Source organism: Cnephaeus nilssonii, assembly GCF_951640355.1.
Source record: "Cnephaeus nilssonii genome assembly, chromosome: 8".
Classification (NCBI taxonomy): Eukaryota; Metazoa; Chordata; class Mammalia; order Chiroptera; family Vespertilionidae; genus Cnephaeus; species Cnephaeus nilssonii.
The window spans coordinates 8,797,988-8,821,199 of NC_137079.1; the positions used below are offsets into that span (position 1 = coordinate 8,797,988).

Genomic DNA, 23,212 nt, shown 5'->3' on the forward strand with positions numbered 1-23,212 from the left:
ACACACACACACACAGTTGAAATAACTCTTCACCTAGCAGCCCCCTGCGCGCGGTCTTTCCTGGGGCCGCGAGTGCCAGGCGCAGGAATATTGGAAAGCAGAATGAATGGTGGAACCGCTGAATGGGGAGAAGAGGGGGTTCAGCAGGTTGCCAGACTGTATTGGGTAATCACTGCATCGAGTGACGTTGGTATTTATTTTGGAGGATCTTCGTTATTTGTGAGAGCACACAGCTCCGAAGAGGCCCAGATCCAGGCAGCGAGGGACACCATTCGGGGAAGAAGGAAAAATGAGCCTGAAACGCCCTGGCCCGGAGCGGCCCGTGCAGGCCCGAGGTTAAAGCAAGCCCGGCCGCAGGCATCCGTCCTGAGCCGGCCCCGGCCTCAGCCGCCCGGTGCTATAAATACAGCGGCCCCCGTGCTGCAGAGACACGGTGTTCCCTCCGGTGGCCGGGACAGATAACACGATTGTGCCCTTTAAACGTCCCAGGCTGAAGGCACAGCCCCCAGCCCACCCCTGCCTCCCGGAACCGCCTTCGCCCCCTTTGCCCTCTGCAGAAGAGGGGGGCGGCCAGGGGGTGTCCAAGCACCTGCCCAGCCAATGCGCACCGTGTGCACGGCCTCGGGGTCCCTCCTCCTCTCGCGAGAGGCCGGGCGGGGGATATAAGGAGGGATGCGGGGCGAGGCAGGCGGCCCCTTCGCGACGCGCAGGGACGGAGACGGGGTGGCTGTGCCTGGCCCGGCGGAGGCGAGAGCGAGAGCGCGGCTCCCAGAGGCTGTGTGCGCCCGGCTGGCATCATGAGTGAGCAGGCTCTGAGCTTCCTGAAGGACTTCCTGGCGGGTGGCATCGCCGCTGCCGTCTCCAAGACCGCGGTCGCCCCGATCGAGAGGGTCAAACTGCTGCTGCAGGTGGGGACGGAGCGGGCGCGGGCTGGGGAGCGGGCGGGGGCGCAGCGAGCCGGGCGGCGGGCAGGGCGCGCGGGACGCGCTGGGCGCAGCGGCGAGGGGCGCGGGCGGCGGGCGGGCGGCGGGCGGCCTGCAGCAACCCTGCGCCAGGCCACAGGCCCTGCGCCCGGCCTGCCAAGGGGAAGGTGCCCCCTGCGCAGACCGGCCCGGCGTCAGTGGCAGATTCCTGGTGTCGGGTGGCGCGCAGCGGCCCGGTGTCTATATATGGAAACCCACCCCGAGTGGGTTCCAGCCAGCCAGATCCTGCGCCCGGGCCAGCCCTGGCACGCACTCAGGCCTCTTAGGTCGGACTCACCTTTTGATTTTCAATGTCGCCTTGCTTGCACCTTTTCACCTGCACCCACCTCTTACAATAAAAACCTTGAAGTAATTATTCCGGAGGAACTCGCTTACTGTGTACCCCATGCACTAGGCTGGAGGATGACATATATATTTCATTCATCTTTATGTAACCCCTGCAGGGCAGCTATTGTCTCCTCCAGCTTCACATGTGAAGAAACAGGTTTTGAGAGATTTAAGCCGTTTTTGGAATAAACTCAGATGGCCGTCCTTACTCATCCTTTCCCCAAATCTTTTCCACTTCAGCCTAGTCCCTGAATGGCATACCATCGTCATCATCACTGTCATCGTCACCACCCTCCCATTTGTCCTCTTTTCCTCACTTGTCCCAAAAGACATGGGCCTGTCAGTGAGGAATTGGGCCTCTTCCATTTGGGAGTCAAAATGATCCATAACAAGAACCCTGCCACGTTGCTCACAACAGCAATAGACCCCTCAACAATTGGTTACTTGGATAATAACGTGCCTGACAATTTCCAGGCTCTGTCTAGTGCCTAGTGGGTTTATTCTCTTTCTGTTAGAACAGCTACTGCTCAGAGATCCTGGTCTCCAGGGAGACTGGATTGCCACTGAGGAGCCCTCACCTCCTGCTCATCATGTCTGTAAAGAGCACAGGTGCCCTTTGGGGTGGGGGTCTCTCATCATTTCTATGTCCCAGGAAGTCCCTAGCACAATTCTGGCACCTAGGAAAATTCAGCACATAAACGACTCTTCACACAATTCAGTCATCTTTTCCATCTATTTGGGGCAGAGCATTTTCTCTCAAAAGCCCTGATAATTGAGGCAAAATTGAATTTGGGGGCTTGTGAGCCAAGGAGATACCATTCATTTACCCCATTTGTTTGATTTCCCCATACATTTTTTTTTAAATTAAAAAGCAAATCAAGGACGTGCAAATGTTCTTTTTCTCTTGCCCTTTTCTCCTTCTCCCTCTGTCCTGCTCCTCCTCACACCCAACTCCTCCCCCCTTGCCCGCCTCCCCGCAGGTCCAGCATGCCAGCAAACAGATCAGCGCTGAGCAACAGTACAAAGGGATCATGGATTGCGTGGTGAGAATCCCCAAGGAGCAGGGCTTTCTCTCCTTCTGGAGAGGTAACCTGGCCAACGTGATCCGTTACTTCCCCACCCAAGCTCTCAACTTCGCCTTCAAGGACAAGTACAAGCAGATCTTCTTGGGGGGCGTGGACCGGCACAAGCAGTTCTGGCGCTACTTTGCCGGTAACCTGGCTTCCGGTGGGGCAGCTGGGGCCACCTCCCTCTGCTTCGTCTACCCGCTGGACTTCGCCAGGACCAGGTTGGCTGCTGACGTGGGCAAAGGTAGCGCCCAGCGTGAGTTCAGTGGTCTGGGCGACTGTCTCACCAAGATCTTCAAGTCCGATGGCCTTGGGGGTCTCTACCAGGGTTTCAGCGTCTCTGTCCAGGGCATCATCATCTACAGAGCTGCCTACTTTGGAGTCTATGATACTGCCAAGGGTGAGAGAAGGGCTTGGGGGGAAAGGGGGTGTGGCCTGGGTTGGGTGAGGGGTGCAGCCTGGGGAGGAGGGTGCAGACAGGACCCCGAGGGATCTGTAACTCACCAAGGGCTTTAGGTGCATTAACCCTGTTTTTTTCCTAGTCTCTGGGCTAAAACGAGGCTTCGGAATGAGGCGGTGGTGAAGTGAGGCCATAGAGCTAGAGGATTCTCCTTGTCCTCTGCTGAAACGAGCTCTGGCCTGGAGTTACTGAGAGGAAGGGCAGCCCAGCCCCCTCTCCCCGTGGCTCTGTCCCTTACTGAGTGTAACCTGGACCACTTCGGCATGTCCTGTAGGCCGGGCAGGACTCCGGCTTGCCTAGGCCCAGCCAGGGTAGCCAGGTTCTGCTGGAAGCGGGGGGGGGGCCTGGGGCTGGAGGTTCCGTAGCCTCTTCCCATCCCCACCTGCTTTCTGCGGGGCTGCTGAGAGGAATCCCTTCATCGCCATTTGGCGTTTGGCTCTGCCCGCAGGGATGCTGCCTGACCCCAAGAACGTGCACATTTTCGTCAGCTGGATGATCGCCCAGTCCGTGACGGCGGTGGCGGGGCTGGTGTCCTACCCCTTTGACACTGTCCGCCGTAGGATGATGATGCAGTCTGGCCGGAAGGGGGGTAAGCCTGGCACCTACTGATCTAAAGCAGTTTTCCTGCCCGAGAACACTATTTGGTACTGTTTTCAGTCTTCACTATTCCAATTGTTAAAATCATGTGATAAGAATTTACGAAAGAAAGCTTCTCAACTATTTCTCTAGAGAACTTTGTTATCATATAGATAAGAACATAAAAAAAATAGGATATTTAGAGGTGGACTTAACTAGGTATCTAGCATGATAGAAGCCTTAGGCCCTTTTTCTTAGAGCAGCGATTTTCAACCCGTGTGCCACAATAATTTTTTTAAATATATTTTTTATTGTTGGTAGTATTACAGGTATCTCCCCCCCGCCCCCTTACTCCCCTCCTTCCAGTCCCTACCCACCCCGCCAGGTCTTCACTACCCTATTGCCCGTGTCCATGGGCAATGCATATAAGTACATAAGTTCTTTGGTTTATCTCCTCTCATCCCAACCCCACATCGAGGTATGTCAGTCTGTTCCATGCCTCCATGCTTCCGGTCTTATTTTGCTGGTCAATTCATTTTGTTTATCCACAAGAATTTTTAAAACATGCAAAAGCTGATTATTTAGTCAGGGACACTAACCTCTTTTCCCTTAGTCAAATAAAAACAATGACAACAGCCAACACAATAGCTATCCGGAGTGAATGAATCCATTTTGTCAGATTGGCAAAATACCTATTTTTGGTATGACGAAAGTGTTAGTGATTTATGTGTGCCATGAGATGAGAAAGGTGGAGAATTGCAGCCTTAGGGCCTGGGTGCAGAAACAAGGGGGGAGAATTGAAGTAATTAGCTGGTTTATTTAACAGTGATTCTTGTCTTTCCTCGTTAGGACAGGCAGGGAAGGGTGCCTTAGGTGGACGAGGGAATAGCCTCAAGCAGCCTGCTGCGACAGAAAAAGTCCTGGCTCCCCTAGGTTGAAATAATTTCATTTGGTTCAAACTAATAGCTGTGGCTCTTTTAACTGTGTTACCTTGGACTAGTATATCCTGAGACTAGGCCTTATTTTTCTCGTCCATAAACAGGGCACTGCCCAGCTTAACACTTCTGTTCCACGCTGCTTCCGTTTTACAGTGTGATGGTCTGTGAGTTAGCTGGTTAACTGCCACAGTTCTCGAATTAAAGGAGCAGGAATGACAAGAGAGCCTCGCAGTTATGCAGGAAAGGGATGTCGAGTTGAACACTGTGTGGAGCTGGGGGTTGGAGCTCCAGCGACTTATTTGTGACACTGTGTGCAGAGGTCTCTCAGGGGAAAAGTCTCTTTCCTCCCGAATTACGGAGCCCTGACCCGCATTTGTTTCCACAGCTGACATTATGTACACGGGGACACTGGACTGCTGGAGGAAGATTGCCAAAGACGAGGGAGGCAAGGCTTTCTTCAAAGGTGCCTGGTCCAATGTATTGAGAGGCATGGGCGGTGCCTTTGTGTTGGTGTTGTATGATGAGATCAAAAAAATTGTCTAATGTTATTAAAGCAAATTCACTGCTTCCAGACCTGTTTGTGTGGTTTAATAGACTCTTCCTAGGGGAAGTAAAAAGAAAGATCTGGGATAAAACCAGACTGGAAGGAATACCTCAGGAAAAATAATGGCTTCACCGAGTGTTCATTAAACCACGAATGTATTTTGTATTTATTTTACATGGAAATTCCCACAGAAAATATAAAATAACATGTCATACTTGTATAATTAACTGAGGAACTGATAATAACTGAATGTGAAACCAATAAAGACCACTTAATGCACCTTCTCTATTGAATTCTTATTAACTGCCAAATGGTTTAAAAAATAAGACCATAAAAAATAAAATAAGACCATAAGTGCCTATTTTCTAGCATCGCTAACTTATAAATCAGTGGCCCAGCTTTTAAATGCCAAATATTATACTATTTACATGTACATACCTACAATGCTTAGAGTTCTGGCTTCCAAACATGAACCGGTGATGCACTCTGACCTCACACCACGTCGCCATAGGCTCCAAAGCGGTGACACCGATCAGGGCTTCCACAATCTGACCTTATTTTATGCACATTCACTCAGGTCAGGAATTCTGAGGTTCCACCAAGAGCTTCAGAACATAGTTTCAAGAGTTTTGCACGAAGAGGAAGTGCTTTGTATCAGTGCCATTAGAGAACTGTGAGGCAGAATATTGTAAGCGGGCACTGTTCATTGCACAGCATTTAGCATGCTAGTGTTTAATGATTAGGTTCTGCGGGCGATACAGGAAGACTGGAACCCACCCTGGAAGAAGCCGAAACGGGGGCAGGAGCGAGGAAATGGCGTTGTTATGTAATGTAATGTTTAATAGAGTGAATCTTGGTTGAGCAGAAGGGGGGAGCTGAAATGTGGGAGGAGTAGAAGGTGGGCCTTGAATAACTAGATTTAGATACATGGCTCTAGAAAGCATCTGCCTGCGGCGTTAGATGCATGGGTACAGAGCATTTCTGCTAGCACTTCTCTGTAACTATTTAGCAAGACCTAGCAGAAAAAGTCAGTTTTGGATTTGACTCATAAATCTGTGAGCAAGAGGAAAAGGAACTACAATTTCAAGTGCGAGAGGAGGCACTTTGGTCCAGAAGATAGTTCTTCTAGCTCTAGCTTGTTGGGTGACTGGGAGGAAACAAGCTCCTGGATTCTAGGCAAAGCCTGAAAGGCAGGCACATGCCTTTTATTTCCCGATAGATGCTTTGAGGGGTGTGGTGCCTCTGTGCTTTCTTTTCCTTATATTCCTTCCCAAGCTCTTACCCTTACTCAGTCCTGATCCCCAATAAGAAATTGGCTGCCTTGTTCTATGCTTTAGCACATCCAAGGTCACATCTATCCTAATCTAGTAGGTATCTTTTAGAGGAAATGGGACTGCTTCATTTGATGGCTGCCCAAATCCAAGTTCAAGATTAATACACTTATTTCACTATGAAGATCTGAGAATTACCTTTTTAAAAAAGTGTATTTATGGTTTATAAAAGATTTCCATATTGGCAGACCAGGTGATGCAAACCATGCACCCTCTCACTACTAGAAAAGGGCCTCAACTATCTATACTAATAAAAGGGTAATATGTTAATTAGACCAGGTGGACTGGCCATCTTCCGGACGTCCGACTTCCTTCCGGACAAAGCCATGGTGGTGGGGGCCGAGGCAGAGAGGGCAGTTGGGGGCGAGATCAGGCCGGCAGGGGAGGGCAGTTAGGGGTGATCAGGCAGGCAGAGGCAGTTGGGGGCAATTAGGCAGGCAGGCAGAGGGGTTAGGGGTGATCAGGCAGGCAGGGAGAGGGGTTAGGGGTAATCAGGCAGAGGCAGTTAGGAGCGATCAGGCAGGCAGGCAGGTGAGCATTAGGAGCCAGCAGTCCCAGATTGCGAGAGGGATGTCCAATGGATGTCCTAAACTGGCAGTTGGACATCCCTCAAGGGGTCCCTGATTGGAGAGGGTGCAGGCTGAGCTGAATTTCGTGCACTGGGTCACTAGTTTAAAATAAAAATCTGCATGAAGGCACTGAGGAGCTAACAAGGCATGGAAAATGATGGGGCCAACATTTTGGAAGGAGACAATGCAGACGTAAGTCTGACATGTTTCCTCACTGGATACTTTTCCCCACTTGGAGCCTGCAAATCATCAAAAATTCAGCTGAAATGTTGAGGGACTGGAGAGTTTGGAAGCCTCCTAGGGAGAAAGGGACAAGAACGAATCCTTGCCAAGGAAGGGGAGCCCTGATAAACTTGTTTTGGGTTAGGACCCCAAAAGGTGATACCCTAGCAGTAAGAGTAAACTGGGACTAGTTTGGCCTTGCAGTCAATCTATAACAGTGTGCCCAATATAGCATTGTAACAATTTTACAAAACAAATTTGATAATGTGGTTTAAAGAAATGATTGATCAAGAACAGAATTTTAAGCAAACTCTGAAAACTCTACAATGAATACCCTCCTTCCAACTTCATTCTCACTAATTCTTGTTTTGTGCGGCACGTAAAAGTTGTTATTCTAATTTTTCAAATGGGAAAAAGACCATGCAATTGAGAGAAAGATGCAGGATCAAAACTCAGTTATCTTTACTTCTTTTATTTCTTTCTTCACTATGCCAAGCTAGTTGTTCATGACCAAAATACATTACAATGGACTGAAAAAATTTAAAAGGATATTGGTTTTTCAACTTCTTACTGACCTTTATGCATGAAAATAAAGTCATTATCATTAAGCACATTTTCTAGGATGGTATACAATCATTTATAGGTAAAGACTTTGGCATTTAAGATATTAAACATTTTATGAATTGAATTATCAAAATATAATAATTAAACTTGTATCTTCAGCATTATATTGGTCATAATACTTTTCACAGTGTGCAGTACTTGAGTCTGAAGATGGGACACACACACTCATATCCCTCACAATGACCTCTTTTTAAAGTTGTCTAGATAACCATTTTGGACATTTGGGTTAATGGTTGAAAACAACTGCATTACACTATGTTTATAAGTAAACCAGAACATTTTATTTGTAGTAGTAGCTAAGAAAGTGGCTTTTAATGGATAGTGAAAAAAAAAGGAAGTAGGGAAAGCCCAAGGTAATAGCTATTCCTTAGGAAATAATTTTAATAGTTCAAAATCTTTCACAGAATCTTATGGAAAAGAGGCAATATTAGTTTAGCATTTGACAGATATGAAAATTACACTCAATAATAATCTTGCCTAATAATTTAGACCTTGGGTTAGTATAATTTTGCAGAAGTAAATCTTCAAAGCATAAACAGCAAGGTACAAGTGAACCAAATATAAAGTAGTGCTAGATGATCCTTCACTTTTTATGTTCTTGAAAATGAATACAGTTATTACGAGTCCTTCATAAAAAATGCCTCTTAAACCAAAACTTCAAAGTACCTTGAAGAATATCACATTTTTCAATTCCTAGCCTTCTATTTACAGTTATCATATATAAGTAATCATGACAACAAAATTATAAGTTGTTTTTAAAAAACGAATATTGTTGTTCTTCCTGACTTTTACTTCATGTTGAATCCCTGATATCAGTTATATTTAGATGCACCTCTCTGTCAAAGCAGTACAAATAAAGGCATTAATTTAGTATATAAAAATCAAAGTACTGCTTTATCTATGAAATTATGTGTTGTACCTGAAATATGGCAAAGACCATATAAATGTTCCTAGAGACTAATGCCATTATGGACATTAAAAGGTTTGACATATATTTTTTCTAACAATGTAAAAATCAATTAAAAAATACTGGCTAATCACTATTGGACTGATGTTCAAATGCTGAGTTTTAAATTCAACGTTATCTTATCTCTCCTTAAAGATAGGTTGTTATACAAACATGAGAAGTACAGTAAGTTAAAAACCAAAACCTTGCATTAGTATAGCCAAATTTTATATGTGAAACAGTACCAAGTGACGTAAAAACCTGTTAACCAGAACAGAACATCAAATAACAGTGAAGGGACAGTGTAGCCCAAAGTAAGAAGCAGAACAATCCGACAGTCAGGCTGTGTTCACATGAATTATTTTAGCCCGACTGTTCCCACGCTTCACATGCCCTACCTTAAACAAAATCGATGAACATAAACTAAGACCAAGAAATTCTGAATTGATGTTCAGGAAAATGCAGTTTGGCTTTCTGCATACATGCTACAGAGCTTGAGTTAACCCAGAAAAATACAAATATTCTTATTGTGGTTACAGATCACAAATGCATGTTAGAAAAAGAAAGGTTTGGCATTTAATATGGAAATTTTCCAACATTCTAAGGACATACTAAAGAGGCCAGTACTGAAAGACAATGATAACTACAACAGCAGGCACAACCATGACTGAGATATACTTTAAGAGCTTACAGATTAAAAAAAATAAACATAGATTTAAAAAAGAGCCTACAGATTGAAACAAAACAAGTAAATTAGCAGACATATAGTCTCAATAAATAAATATGTGATTCTCCCCCAACCCCCCTTTATCATTTATATTTTAGTTTTCTTTTTCAATCCTTAAAACCACTACCTGAAGTTCTAAAGCTGTGAGACAATGCATTTCTTTCTCTTAATAAATACTAAATGTAACACAGCTTATTAACAGTATCATTTGAAACACTGTTCTGATACAACTCAGATCTACTTCTTGAGATTGGTGCTATTTTGCTGATTCAAAAAATACTTGCTTTTGCTTATGATGATCTGGTCCTTGGACAAACTATTCACAATGTAAGTAGAGTGTATCTTGAAAGCCTACCTTATTTTTCAGCATCATTAATGGTACTTTACCTGAATGTACAAAAACATTGAAGAGGAGCTTCTAAGTGGAACTTCCTAATACTCACAGTTTGAAATGGTTTGGAATGGTTGATGAAATGTTAAGATATAACTCAGCACACTTACACAGAGGTAGAAGATACCTCTGGCGAAGCATAAGGACTGCCCCAGTAAATTAGGTCCACCAATGAAAACAAATTTCAAGATTTGTTTCATTAATAAGAAAGTGTTACAATTAAGTTATGAGTCATACCACCTTAATCCTGAAGCAAACAGAAAACAAAGCCAGTCAAGTTTAGGAGTAATGTTCATGGTTTAAAGCTTATAAGAAGTGAAAATAAAAATAAAATGAGATGTATATAGTTAACATCTCAGTGCCAACGTGCAGTAATACAACTGTTTTATCAGCATGAGAGCTGAATCGATCTCTATGCTGAGAAAATATACATGCATTTATCTAATACATATACATCTCATATAAATACACCCTCATAGGAAACACTGACTTTACATTAAATTGCCTTTGTTGAAAACAATTTTGCATTGAGTACAATAAATTACAACTTGCTGTTGTACAACTTAAAATTCTTAAAACAATTAGAGATGTTTACAAAGAGAATTATAGTAATGTACAAGAGCACTTCAATAAGAATTGGATGAACAATGTTTAAAGTAAAAAGTTTTTATAACCAAGCTGTACGAACATTAGGGGGCTTAGGTCTTAGCAACAGGCCACTGGATTTGTCAAAAACTGCTCCCTCACTCTTACAACTGAGACCACTTGTAGCACTAGATGTCCTGGAAGCGCCTCCTGAAAACACACAAAAAATAAGAGATGATCTGAATTATTTAAATAAAATACATAAATCATCATCTGATAAACTTCCTTTCCTAATTTTAAGTTCAGACTAAATTTTCCTTTCCTATCTCTCTCTCTCTCTCTCTCTCTCGATCCTGAGGATATGATTATTAATTTGAGAGGGAGAGGAAGGAGGGGAGAGAGAATCATCGATCATTTGCCTCCTATATCAACCCTGACTGGGGGGGGATTGAGCCTGCAACCTTTTGGTACATGGAATGATATTTCAACTAAGCCACACAGCCAGGGCAGACTGTTTTTAATAGTCTAATATAATTTTCAACCAGAAATGCACTTCAGAGTTTCCCTATGGAACTTAAAAAATATACTACACTAGGGGATTCTGATTCAATAGATTTCAGGTGGGAATAGATGTTTTAAATAAATGTTTTAAATGATTCAAGTGCAAAAAACCCCACCTTTTATATAACCGTTATACATTTATTCAACAAAAAATTTACCATATTCAAGACCTAATACTAAGCATGAGTTATTGGAACAGACCCCCATCCTAGTCACTATACCAAAGAAGTAATGCTTAGAGAATGAATGAATGGAATTACTAGTCATTTGACTGTGTAAGAGTCACATGAGCACTAGGAAGTTGTGGCATGGTAAGTGGTTCCAACTTTGTTTTAGTACTGGCTTCTAATATTTCCAGTTTAGAATGCACATATGAAGCAACAGCACAGACTTCTGTACAGAAGAAAGACGTCTGGCCCTCCTGTGTGTCGCAGACACTAGCACTGTGGTCATTCTGCCTACATTCTCAGCAACACACCACTGGACAGATGTGTGAATGATCACATAAAAAGCTTTAAGGATTACATCTTACGACTCTACAGACTGCTGATTTTTGTTTTATTCAGTGAAGAAGACAGCATACATACAAGGGCTGAAGATATTACCAATAATTCTTAACTGGCTGGGGAAATGTTTTAGTGACTTTTAAATAGCACATCTATTCATTTCTTCCTTTAATAAATATATTCTTCCATTATCTAAGAAAACTACTGATATTTTCAACTGTTTTTTTTCTCCTTGTTTCCTTCCTATACTGCCATTATCTGCTATAAATGAAACCTGAAATTAAGTGAACTAAAACAAAACAAAGCATGCCAGTGAAAAACCATAAAATGCATTTCAGAAGAAGGCATTTATCATGTCCTGGCCAGGTAGCTCAGGTGGTTAGAGCATCGTCCTGATATGCCAAGGTTGCAGGTTTGATGCCCAGTCAGGGCACGTACAAGCATCAACCAATGAATGCATAAATAAGTGAAACAACAAATCGATGTTTCTCTCTCTTTCCCTTTATCATAAGAAAAAAAGATACAAATAAGTACAAAATAATTGTGAATATGCTTACTTAATGAGCTATACTGGCTGAGAGTCGATCTCGCTCGTCTTAAGGATGGTGATGAGTTGAGATAACCCATATTGCGGTGATAGTCCATTAGCTGTTCTGAGCGTTTCATGCCAACTGTTGGTTTCACGGCTTCAAGTCTCTTCAATAAAGCCTTCATTTAAAGACAATCAATGTGAAAGTGAGTGTTAGATAAATAGTAATATTTTTCCAAAAGGAAGACTATTTTTAGAACCTGAAATGGATGAAATTCAATAGAAAAGACTAAATCACTGTTGACATATTTCAAATAATATACTTTCAGAAGAACCTAAGGGCTTTGACCTATCCTATAGCTAACGAAAGCCACTATGATTTTAACAACTGATCATAGGCACATCTCTCTTTTAGATCAGGTTACAATCTTAGAAAAGGTGCTATAAGGTGAAATACATTAAAGCTGAGTTTCTCATGGAAATGACATAATGGGAATAATAATGCTAAGAGCCCATGAATGACCATAAGCTTATTATTATTATTTTTTTAAATATATTTTTTATTGATTTTTTATAGAGAGGGATAGAGAGCTAGAAACATCGATGAGAGAGAAACATCAACCAGCTGCCTCCAGCACCCCCCCCCACCGCAACCAACGTACATGCCCCTGACTGGAATCGAACCTGGGACCCCTCAGTCCGAAGACCGACGCTCTATCCACTGAGCCAAACCGGTTTTGGCGACCATAAGCTTATTAAAGCTACTATAAATCCTTTATCTGGTTATCCAGCAGTGGATTTCTATCTGTTTTAACTTTCCAGTAGTGACTCCAGGCTGACTAGGACATTGAAGAAAGGCTAAGGGGGCAGGGCTCTCCCACTCCTAATTTCTTCCGACCCAACTATGCTCTTTGAATTGTCTGTTTTATATACTGAAGTTCTTCATAAAATTAGTATTAAAAAAAAGTTTTTGCTGTTAAGAAGTTTGAAAATCAACTACAACTATTATAGAATATAAAGCTTTTTAAAGGTTATAAATCAACTAGCCAAGGCAACACAGTATCCTTGACATAGTATAATAGGATTCAGCAAGAATCTAATGTATAATGTTCTTAATTTTATTTTCCTTCTTCACAAATCAGGTGAAAGAGTTTCTTTAGTTTGCTTTTCCCAGGCATCATTGAGAAAGGAATATTTAAGTAGACCAATGAATTAGGATTGATCCATGGTGGGGCCAACTGCCTGCAGCCTGGGGAAGGAAAGCCCCGATAGGCCCTGATCTCAGGCCAGGCCTAGGAACCCTACCTGAGGAGTCCCGGATTGTGAGAGGGTGCAGGCCGGGCTGAGGGACACCCCCCCCCCCCCCCCCAGTGCACGAATTTTTGTGCACCGGGCCTCTAGTCTATATAGAATTAGACAATAAAGTAGACCATAATGTTTCCACTCAGGAGTTCTTGTGTTAAAATAAAAGTAGTGAATGGATAAATTTAGAAATTCAGACTGTTCTTAAAAAATTAAGTGGCCTCGCTGGTTTGGCTCAGTGAATAGAGCATCGGCCTGTGGACTGAAGGGTCTCTGGTTCGATTCTGGTCAAGGGCACATGCCCAGGTTTCGGGCTCAATCCCTAGTGGGGGGCGTGCAGGAGGCAGCCAATCAATGATTCTCTCTCATCATTGATGTTTCTATCTCTCTAGCTCCCTCTCCCTTCCTGTCTGAAAACTAAAAAAAAAATTAAGTGAAAAATAAAATCCTTTTTCTTTTGTTCTTTGTCCCATTTAGACCTCTTAAATGGGAAAACTGTTAAAGGGATAGTGATACATTGTCACAAAGATGAAGATTTATAGCACATCTCATATCTAGTATGAGTGTTGATTAGTTGAATAATCAGTACCTTTGTTCTAAGATCTTAAAATCATAGTTCATTCAGTCTGGCTTTCCTTCATCTCAGCTTTGTTATCTGTTGTCTCCTCCAATAAGAGAAATAAACCTAATGCTAACTAAGTATGACTCTAGCTGTAGAAAATAGGGAGAATGGTCTTGATTTTTCCTGACTATAGGATACTTGTTACTCCCCTAATGTCCTTCAGGGTCTTTGCTTTATCACTTTAGAAACAATAAAGCAACTCTTCTCTACCGAAATCATTAACACATTATTTATTCATTAATTTGTTTTAACCTTTCTGCCTCTGAAGACAGCATTCAGGCTAGGTTATTTTTCTTTCCAAAAAGAATAATGTTTCCAAGATTTAAAAAAATATATATTTAGACAAACTATTTGGGGATTCATAATTAAAATCTGATTTTAGTAGCATTTCTAAGATTTTGTATACCATAAACTGGAACATAAGTAACCATTCTTATCATTTTTCAATTCATAAGTTCTTACTCTATGCCAGGTACTGTTCTGAGCTCTTCATACCCATTGTCTCACTTATTACTCAAAATTGCTTGAGGTTTATTTCATTGTTAATATCCCTATTAAGTTATTTGACCAATCCTATCTAATAAATCTAATAAAAGAGTAATATGGAAATTGACCATAACTCCAAGACACAAGATGGCTGCCCCCATGTGGTCAAAGATGGCTGCCTCCATGTGGACACAAGATGGCCTGCAGGGGAGGGCAGTTGGGGGAATTGGGGGTGACCAGGCCGGCAGAGGAGGACAGTTGGGGGAGTCCAGGCCAGCAAGGGAGGGCAGTTGGGGGGGAACCAGGCCTACAGGGAAGGACAGTTGGGGGGAACCAGGCCTACCGGGGAGGGCAGTTGGGGGGGACCAGGCCTGCAGGGGAGGGCAGTTGTGGGCGATCAGGCCAGCAGGGAGGGCAGTTGGGGGTGACGGGGCCGGCAGAGGAGGGCAGTTGTTGGAGACCAGGTCTGTAGGGGAGGGCAGTTGTGGGCGATAAGGCCAGCAAGGAGGGCAGTTAGGGGTGACCGGGCCAGCAGAGGAGGGCAGTTGGGGGAGACAAGGTCAGCAGGGAAGGGCACTTGCGGGGGGAACAGGCCTGCAAGGGAGGGCAGTTGGGGGGGGGGGGCAGGCCCGCAGGGGAGAGCAGTTGGGATGGACCAGGCCTGAAGTGGAGGACAGTTGGGGGGGGACCCAGGCCGGCAGGGGAGGGCAGTTAGGGGCAATCGGGCCAGCCGGGGAGCAGTTAGGCGTCAATCAGGCTGGCAGCGGAGTGGTTAGGGGGTGATCAGGCTGGCAGGCAGAAGTGGTTAGGGACAATCAGGCAGAGGCAGGCGAGCGATTGGGAGCCAGCAGTCCTGGATTGTGAGAGGGCTGTCCGACCCTGGTCGGACATCCCTCAAGGGGTCCCAGATTGGAGAGGGTGCAGGCTGGGCTGAGGGACACCCCCCCACCCCCCCCCCTGCACGAATTTTGTGCACCGGGCCTCTAGTCATTTATAAAGATGTCATTGGTAATGACATCATAGAGGAATAGGGATGGAAATATATAGGAGCAGAGTGTTGTATTCTGTTGAAAATAAGTTCATATTATTCAATAGATTTTAAGCTTGAGGTATCAATTATAATCTCCAAGGTAACTACTAAGAAAATAACTAGAAAATATACAAAAAAAAGGAAAGCTAGAAGGAATCCAAATGGTATACTACAATAAGTCAGCTAGCTACATACTAAGAAAAGTAGTAATGGAGGAATAAAAAATGGTAGAAGTCCTTCCTTATCAGAAATTAAGTGTAAATTAAACATAAATGGATTAAACATTCCAATTAAATTAGCAGATTGGCAGGTGGGTTAAAGAAAACCATGATGCAATGATATGCTGGCTATAACTATCACTTTAGATCCAAAGACACAAAGGGGTTGCAAGTAAAAGAACAGAAAAAGGTTTTTATACAAAAAGAGAGATGGGTGGCTACATGATAAAACAGACTAAGTCTAAAAAGGCTACAAAAGATAAAGCAGTACTTTATATATGGATTAAATTTATATTTAATCCATCACATAGATATAATGGTTATTACAACAGCCCCCAAATGTCTGAAGCAAATACTGACAGAACTGAAGGGAGAAATAAATAAGTCGACAATAACAGTTTGAGATTTTGAAACCCTACTTTCAATAATGGATAGAACAACTAAACAGAGGTCAACAAGGAAACGGAGACTTGAACAACACCACAAACCAACGAGACCTAGCAGCCACCTCCCAGGGCGCCCCACCCAGCGGGAGCAGAACACACATTCTTCTCGCGCATGGGAACAGTCTCTAGGACAGGCCAGATGTTAGGCCATAAAACAAGTGTCAAGAAATTTTTAAAAACTTAAATCATACAAAGTATTTTTCCCAACCACAATGGAATGAAATTAGAAATCAAGAACAGAAGGGAATTTGGGGAAGTCACACCAGAGAAATTGACACACTCCTAAATACCCAATGGGCTTAAGAGAAAAATCCTAAGAGAAATATGAAAATACTTTGAGGTGATGAAATTGAAAACACAACACAAAAAACTTGCCATCTGTGCAGCGCTGCCTCCCCTCCCCTGCCACCGGTGGTCTCCCTCTACAGGCGACAGGCTGGGGTGCAATGGCTTGGCTGGCCTGAGCCTCTTTCTTTCTTTGCTGGGGGGCGGGGCCAGCCCTGTGAGGGGGCGTCTGCCTACCTGATTGCCCCTAACTGCTCGCCTACTTACCTAATCACCCCTAACCGCTGGCCTGCCTACCTGATCTCTCCTAACCACTTGCCTGCCTATCTGATCACCCCTAACAGCTGGTCTACCTACCTGATCACCCCTAACTGCTGGTCTGCCTACTTGATCACCACTAACCCCTCTGCCTGCATGCCTGATTGCCCCTAACAGCTTGCTTGGGGGCGGGACCAGCACTGACTTCTGGTTGGTCAGCCTCCGGTCGTTACTGGTTGTTATGACCCAGGGTCTTTATATATTAGGATTTTTTTAATGAAAAAATAGTCATTATGAAGGATAAATGCAAAGGAATTGACAAGTTTTTGGAAGATATAGAATTAGCTTCCAATTGCTACAATGATGTGCAGAAAACTACCACCTAACTTACAATCCATTAACATCATTTCAACTTGCTTTGTTGCTATCTACTCCTTGCTACATGCAGAGTAACTCTCCTGAAGGATTTAAGACTCTACTAGTATTACAATTCAGGTAAGTATATAGAAAAATAGGACTGTACTGATGATGAAATATGAGGGTGAATTTTGGAAACTGTTTTAGTAATTGTTAATAAAAGCTTTATCAGTTGTTTTAGGTTTGAATTTATATGCTCATTAAAGATTTAATTTTAGTTTAAAACACTACCTGGGTTTAGAATCTTGGCTCAATCACTTACTCTGTGTCCTTGGGCTCATTATTTAACACCTCTAAGTCTCAGTTATTTCATTGTAAGATGTGGATAAAAACAGTATCTACCTGAAAGAATTATTGTCAGGATTTAATAAGCTAATATCTGGAAGATACTAAGAACAATGTCTAGCCCGGCTGGTGTGTCTCAGTGGTTGAATGTTGACCCTATGAACCACGAGGTCACAGTTTGATTCTGGTCAGGGCACATGCCCTGTGTGGGGCATGCAGGAGGCAGCCAATCAATGATTCTCTTCCAGCATTGATGTTTCTGTCTCTCTCTCCCTTTCTCTCTGAAATCAATAAAAATATATCTTAAAAAAGAACAATGTCTGGCATTTAGTAAGAGCTCAGTAAACATCAGCAATTATTATGAACTGAATTTTATAAAGAAAATAATTATGTTATGAGTAAGTTTTCAATGTGAAGATTTTCAACAGTCCCCACATATATTTCTTAGAACATCTAAGTATAACTATGTTTTTTAACAATAATGCCTTTCATACATTCAAGTAGCAGACCACAAAATTTGACCTCTTTGAGAACATATATATTCTTTAAAACTAGAGGGCCAGTGCATAAAATTTGTACATGGGAGGGCGTGCCCATCATCCTGGCGCCTGTGCCCTCTCGCAATCCGGGATCCCTCTGGGATGAGGGCCTATTGGGACTTTCCTTCTCCTGGTTGCTGGCAGCTGGCCTCGCCCCCGCCGCTGCCACTGCTTGCCATCTGTATGGTGCCGCCCCCCGACCCCTGCCACCAGTCGCCTCCCTCTGTGGGCATAGGTGTTGGGTGCAATCACTTAGCTGACTTGGGCCTCCCTCTGTGGGGCAATTGCTGGCCGGCCCTACACACCTGCCACAGCGTCGCTGGCCAGTGGCCTGGGCCTCTCTGTGGGGCGATCAATCAGGGGGACCCCAGATCGATCACCGCGCAGAGGGAGGCCCTGTCTACCCGCTGCAGTGCTGCCAGCAGGGTGGCCTGGGTCTCCCTCTGTGGCCGCCAGCTGGGTGGCCCTGCCCACCCGGCTGGGGCTCCACAATCAATCACCGTGCAGAGGGTGGCCTCCCTCTTTGGGGTGATCATGGAGCCCCCCTCCCCATCGATTGCCCCACTGGCCAGTGTCCTGGGCCTCCCTCTGCGGGGTGATGGCAGGGCCCCCCGACCAATCACATTGCACTCGCCTTGGCTGGCCTGGCACCAGTGCGTGTCATAGTGTGTTCCTCCAGAAGGTCGTCAGATTCTGCTTCAGTCAGTTTGGTCAATTTGCATATTATGCTTTTATTATTATAGATAAGTGATATATAAATTTGTTAGCTTTCAGGGATACAGTAAAGTGAAATAGATTAAGCTAGTGACTGAATACTTCATGGAGAATATATACATACTAGAGGCCCAGTACATGAAATTCGCGTCCTGGTAGGGTCCCTAGTAGCTGCCACTCCCTCCCCTCCCCTGGTCGCCTGCTGCCACCACTGACCGGGACCTCCCTCCCTTCGCCCGGCCAGCCCCGCCTCCTGGCCAAATTCCTGGAGGATCTCCCGGTAGAGAGGAAAATTTGCATACTATGCTTTGATTATATAGGATGACTCTTGGACATCATTTCCTGTACTATTGTAGTGATTTAACAGATCTAGTCAAATAGATAATGGAGGTTTCAGTATTTTCATTTAAGGTTCCCTTAAAATATGGGTTGCTGGGAAAAAAGCTACACATTGTACACACTGTACCTTACAGGCTCATAGTTCATCATGTATTTCATGCCAAACACATCTAAATCTACTTTTATATAATTAAGTTTAAATATTGGGTTTCCGGTAAGTTGGGTTTCAAATCAATACAAATGCATTTCCTTGATGACTGAAAATTTTTTTACTTACCAAATTTTCTCTTTCAATCCTTTGTTGTTCTTTCTGTCTGTTGACAGCACTGTGATATAACTTAGGGGGATGATTAAATCTTCTAGGAATCGTATTTTTGCTTCCTGGTTTTTCAGCCTGTCTTGACAGTTCTTTCAAAAGCCTCTGATTTTCCCGATCAATCTGTCTCACCTCCTCTCTTGTGAAAGAGTAGTTTCTCCTAGGTGCTGCTGAAGGCTGATCTAAGTGATGTTTCTCTGGTCCCTTTTTATCCAATTCCAGAAAAGCTATAGAAATGGACAATAGAAGGAAAAATGGCGAAAGAAAGTAGCATGAAATATGATGGTATTTGCTTTAATTTTTAAAAATTAAAACTACATTTATTCATGAGAAGATATACATGAAATAATGTTACTGACATCACACTTCAATTGTGTAGAAAAAAATCCAGAGGCAGCTTAGCATTTTATGCTTACTGAGTTCTTTGGGAATAAAAGCTGCATACCAAACAATAAGAAATGTACATGGTGCTGGTTTTAAGGTAGGTGTAATTTATGGAAAATGCCCGTCAGGTTCATCTTATGTTTCCCCAAGGAAGCTTAATAGTTAGGAAGGTTGGAAACCTCTGGTTGAGTGTATCAATATAATACTTAAATATTTTTGTTAGTTGGAAGGCATACTTCAAAAATAAAATGTCCTCAGCAATGACTGGTGAAAACAATGGGTAGAAAATGGCAAAAACAAATGCAGACTATTCTGAAACTTTCCACTTAATCTGAAAATATTTTACTACAGTATTTTGTATTGGCATTAAAACAAATACTTCTGTAGAAGTCAAACATTTCATTCCTGATTAAACATAAGTCAACATGAATATATTATATAGAAAGTTTGTAACCAAAAAAAATATTTTGCAAACTGATTATCACAAAAAAGTTTCTAAAACTATTCAGCTTGCTAAATGTTTCAGTTTAAGTCAGTACTAAAAATGAATACATTATATCAGATTAGTAATATACTGGCACATTTATTATGTTTTTTACAATAATTTTTAAAGGAAGCGTTACTTGTTTTTACCTGAGTGCCTTTGTTAACTCTTTTACTGTCTTAGTGTTTTGTACTATAAGAGGAAGAGGCATTTTTAACCCTCATCTAAAAATGTGACTGTTACAGAAAATTTAAAACATTTGAGCAAGGTCACAAAAACTATGTCTACCGCCCTCCCTACATTTAACCATAGATAATCAAAGATTACAGAAATTTAAAATAAATTTTGTTAACAGTGATTTCCTGATAGAAAACGAGGAAATTAATGGTTGGTAATTTGTTGAAAACAACTGACAAAACCTTAATGAGAACACATTTAGAAAGATATAAATGGGCTGAACATAATTATCTTGCTTCTAAGAAATGCCCATTTTGTAGAATTTAATACAGTTTCCAGATTAATTTAGCCATATATGAAAGCCTTTAAAATTAAATTCTAAACAAAATTAAAAGTAAACCTTTTTCCTAATGGCATTTTAAAAAGTAAAATAAGGCAATAGCTATAAATAAATTAATTATATAAAGAACACTTAATCTAATTCATTTTTTAAATTAGCATTCTAACTCTGATGGAAAAGTATATGGATGGAGTACTTATATACTGAATCCAGGTATCACTATTATGTTTTTCTAAAGTGCCTATATGCTTAAGTATGAAGCAACTTTAAATACAGGGTGGGTTTACACTTATAGTACAATTAATAAGTAATAATACCATAATAAACTATCTCATGTACTCACAACTGTAGACCTACTTTTGCCCACCCCTTATATGCTCCATTGGTTTTTCCGATTAAGATCTCTCTTTTTTTTTTAACTTGAATAAACTTTCAGGGATACAAATATTTATATAAATGTATACATATTTAAATTCACATATTTATGAAACATTGTTTTTCTCTAATTTTCTTCAATGAAACAATTTTTAAAAAATCCTCACCCCAGGATATTTTTCCATTGATGTGTTAGAGAGTGGAAGGGAAGAAGAAGGAGAAGGAGAGGGAGAGGAAGAGAGAAACATTGATGAGAGAGAAATATCGATGTAAGAGAAAGACATCGATCGGTTGCCTCCCACATGCTCCTGAGTTGGAGCCTGCAACCAAGGTATGTGCCCTTGACTGGGACTCGAACCTGCAACCCTTCTGTCTGCAGGTCAATGCCATTGGGAAACCTGGCTAGGGCTTCAATAAAACAGTTTCATTCAAACTTGTTACAGTATTTCAATACAGGTCCATCATCACTAGAGCCTTTTCTTAAATGATCTAATACCATTTACTAGAAGTATCAGCTTTACTTTCACCTAGGCTGAGATACAGACAGCATTTTAAAATTTTGTATAATGTTACCACTGAAAATTTTATCTCAAGCCATATTAAGATCTTATTCATATAATAGCTCTTAAAAAAAACTATCCTGTAGGCATATTCATGATCCCTATTTAAAAAAATGATATTTGCTTTTTTAAAGTGATTTTTTATAAAGTTTTTTTAAAAATCCAAACTTATAAACTGACAGGTCACATTTCAAGAAGTAATAAAATTTACTCAATTTCTTTGTCTTCTTTGTGAACAAGTTGTCAGGTGATAAATTCTGTGACATTTTCCCAGTCCCAGTCCTCTGAATCTGGCAGGCTTGTGTCTATGTAGACCAATATGATACAGCCTAAGTGTGTCCTAGGAGATGCAGCCCCCACCCCCCAACCCCACCCTGCCCCCTGGAATACTTGTCCTTGGGACCTGAGCCACCCTCTATGTCTGACTGCCCTGAGCTCAGCTGCCAGGCTGTGAGGAAATCAAACCACATAGACAGCCACTATGATCCTAGTCTTTGAGTCATCTTAGGTTGCTGCTTTTATACATCTAAGTTTTGTGATTTGTTATCAGAGCAGCAGTAACTAATACAAAATTTGGTACCAGGAACTGGGTACTACTCTAACAAAAATCTACATTAGATGGCACTGGCTGAGACCAGGTGACAAGTAGAGCTGGAAGGGCCTAGAAGGGATTGCTGATGAAGTGGACGAAATGGCAGAATTCTAGGAATACTGTTGGCTGTTTGACAGGTACCTATTGCCATTGGTGGACTGGGCTAAGCACATCTCCTCACAGAATGTTAAAAGTATCAGTGATTTATTTTATCCACAATAATTAGAGGATAGAGAGATGGACTGAAAAACGAACCGGTCAGTTTTCAAGCAAAATTTAGAGAGAATATAACAGAGTCAGAAATTAAGAGATTCAAAAATATAATTTTCCTTCCTACTCCTTCCTGGCAGGAGATTCTCAAAGGACTCAGAGGTACAGGAAACTGAGGAACCAAGTCAGAGCAGACTGCGCTGTACTTGGACCTGTTTCAGACCCTGGATTTCGAGGTTGGGAGAATCTTTCGAAAGGAGAAATGTATTTTTGCGTTTGGGAGAAATATGTAAAAATTATGTGGACAGAGGATGGACTGCAGAGGTTTTAAAACATGTCCATAAGGTATTTGACATTCTTATTAAGAGGGTCTATACTCTTCCTCTCAAATTTGGGAAGGTTCATTACTGTTTACATCAATAGAATATGGAAGAAATGAAGCTATGTGACTTCTGAGGCTAGGTCATAAAAGGCGATGAGGTTTCCATCTTGTTTCCTGGAACACTGAACTTGGAGATCTGAGCCACCATGTGAGAAGTCCAACCACCCTGATGCTGCCATCTGTGAGGAAGCCAAGCCACACAGAGGGGACACGTGGGCCCTCTGCTCAGCAGTCTTATTCATGTCATCCCAAACCCACACCTGACATGTGAGTGAAGAGCTCTCAGATGATTCTAGTCCCCTGCCTGTAAGTCTCTAAGCATTGGGGTAATTTATTATATAGGAATAGCCACTGATATGCCATCACTTAAAAAAAAAAATGTATGACAGACAAAATACCTGTGGACCAAGTATAGTCCACAAGCAGGCAGTTTACTTTTTGGGGGGTGGGGGTGGGATGTCTAATTGCTTTATTAATCTTTCATAATGATTAAGGTTTTGTCAATTTCATCATTGGGTTCTGTTTTGCTTTTATCACACAATGCATATCAATGGCTCTTAAATCT

The 23,212-nt window shown here is 42.4% G+C and overlaps 2 protein-coding genes across 5 annotated transcripts in view; one reads left to right on the forward strand and one right to left on the reverse strand.

Annotated features, from left to right (window-relative positions):
* Positions 1-681: 681 nt before the first annotated feature.
* Positions 682-4,922, forward strand: SLC25A4 (solute carrier family 25 member 4). The gene is made up of 4 exons (XM_079779411.1): positions 682-908; positions 2,291-2,777; positions 3,286-3,426; positions 4,737-4,922. Exons 1-4 carry the CDS (start codon positions 798-800, stop codon positions 4,892-4,894), a joined length of 897 nt encoding a protein of 298 aa, XP_079635537.1. The 5' UTR covers positions 682-797; the 3' UTR covers positions 4,895-4,922.
* Positions 4,923-5,076: 154 nt separating this feature from the next.
* Positions 5,077-23,212, reverse strand: part of CFAP97 (cilia and flagella associated protein 97) — a 39,092-nt gene continuing 20,956 nt past the window's right edge. For all 4 annotated transcript variants that reach the window (XM_079779401.1, XM_079779398.1, XM_079779399.1 and 1 more), the window contains 3 exons: positions 19,105-19,370; positions 11,915-12,065; positions 5,077-10,500 (listed from right to left, as the gene is read on the reverse strand). In XM_079779401.1, the coding sequence (XP_079635527.1) occupies positions 10,373-10,500; positions 11,915-12,065; positions 19,105-19,370 (545 nt within the window). In that variant the 3' untranslated portion in view covers positions 5,077-10,372. The remainder of the gene's footprint in view (positions 10,501-11,914; positions 12,066-19,104; positions 19,371-23,212) is intronic.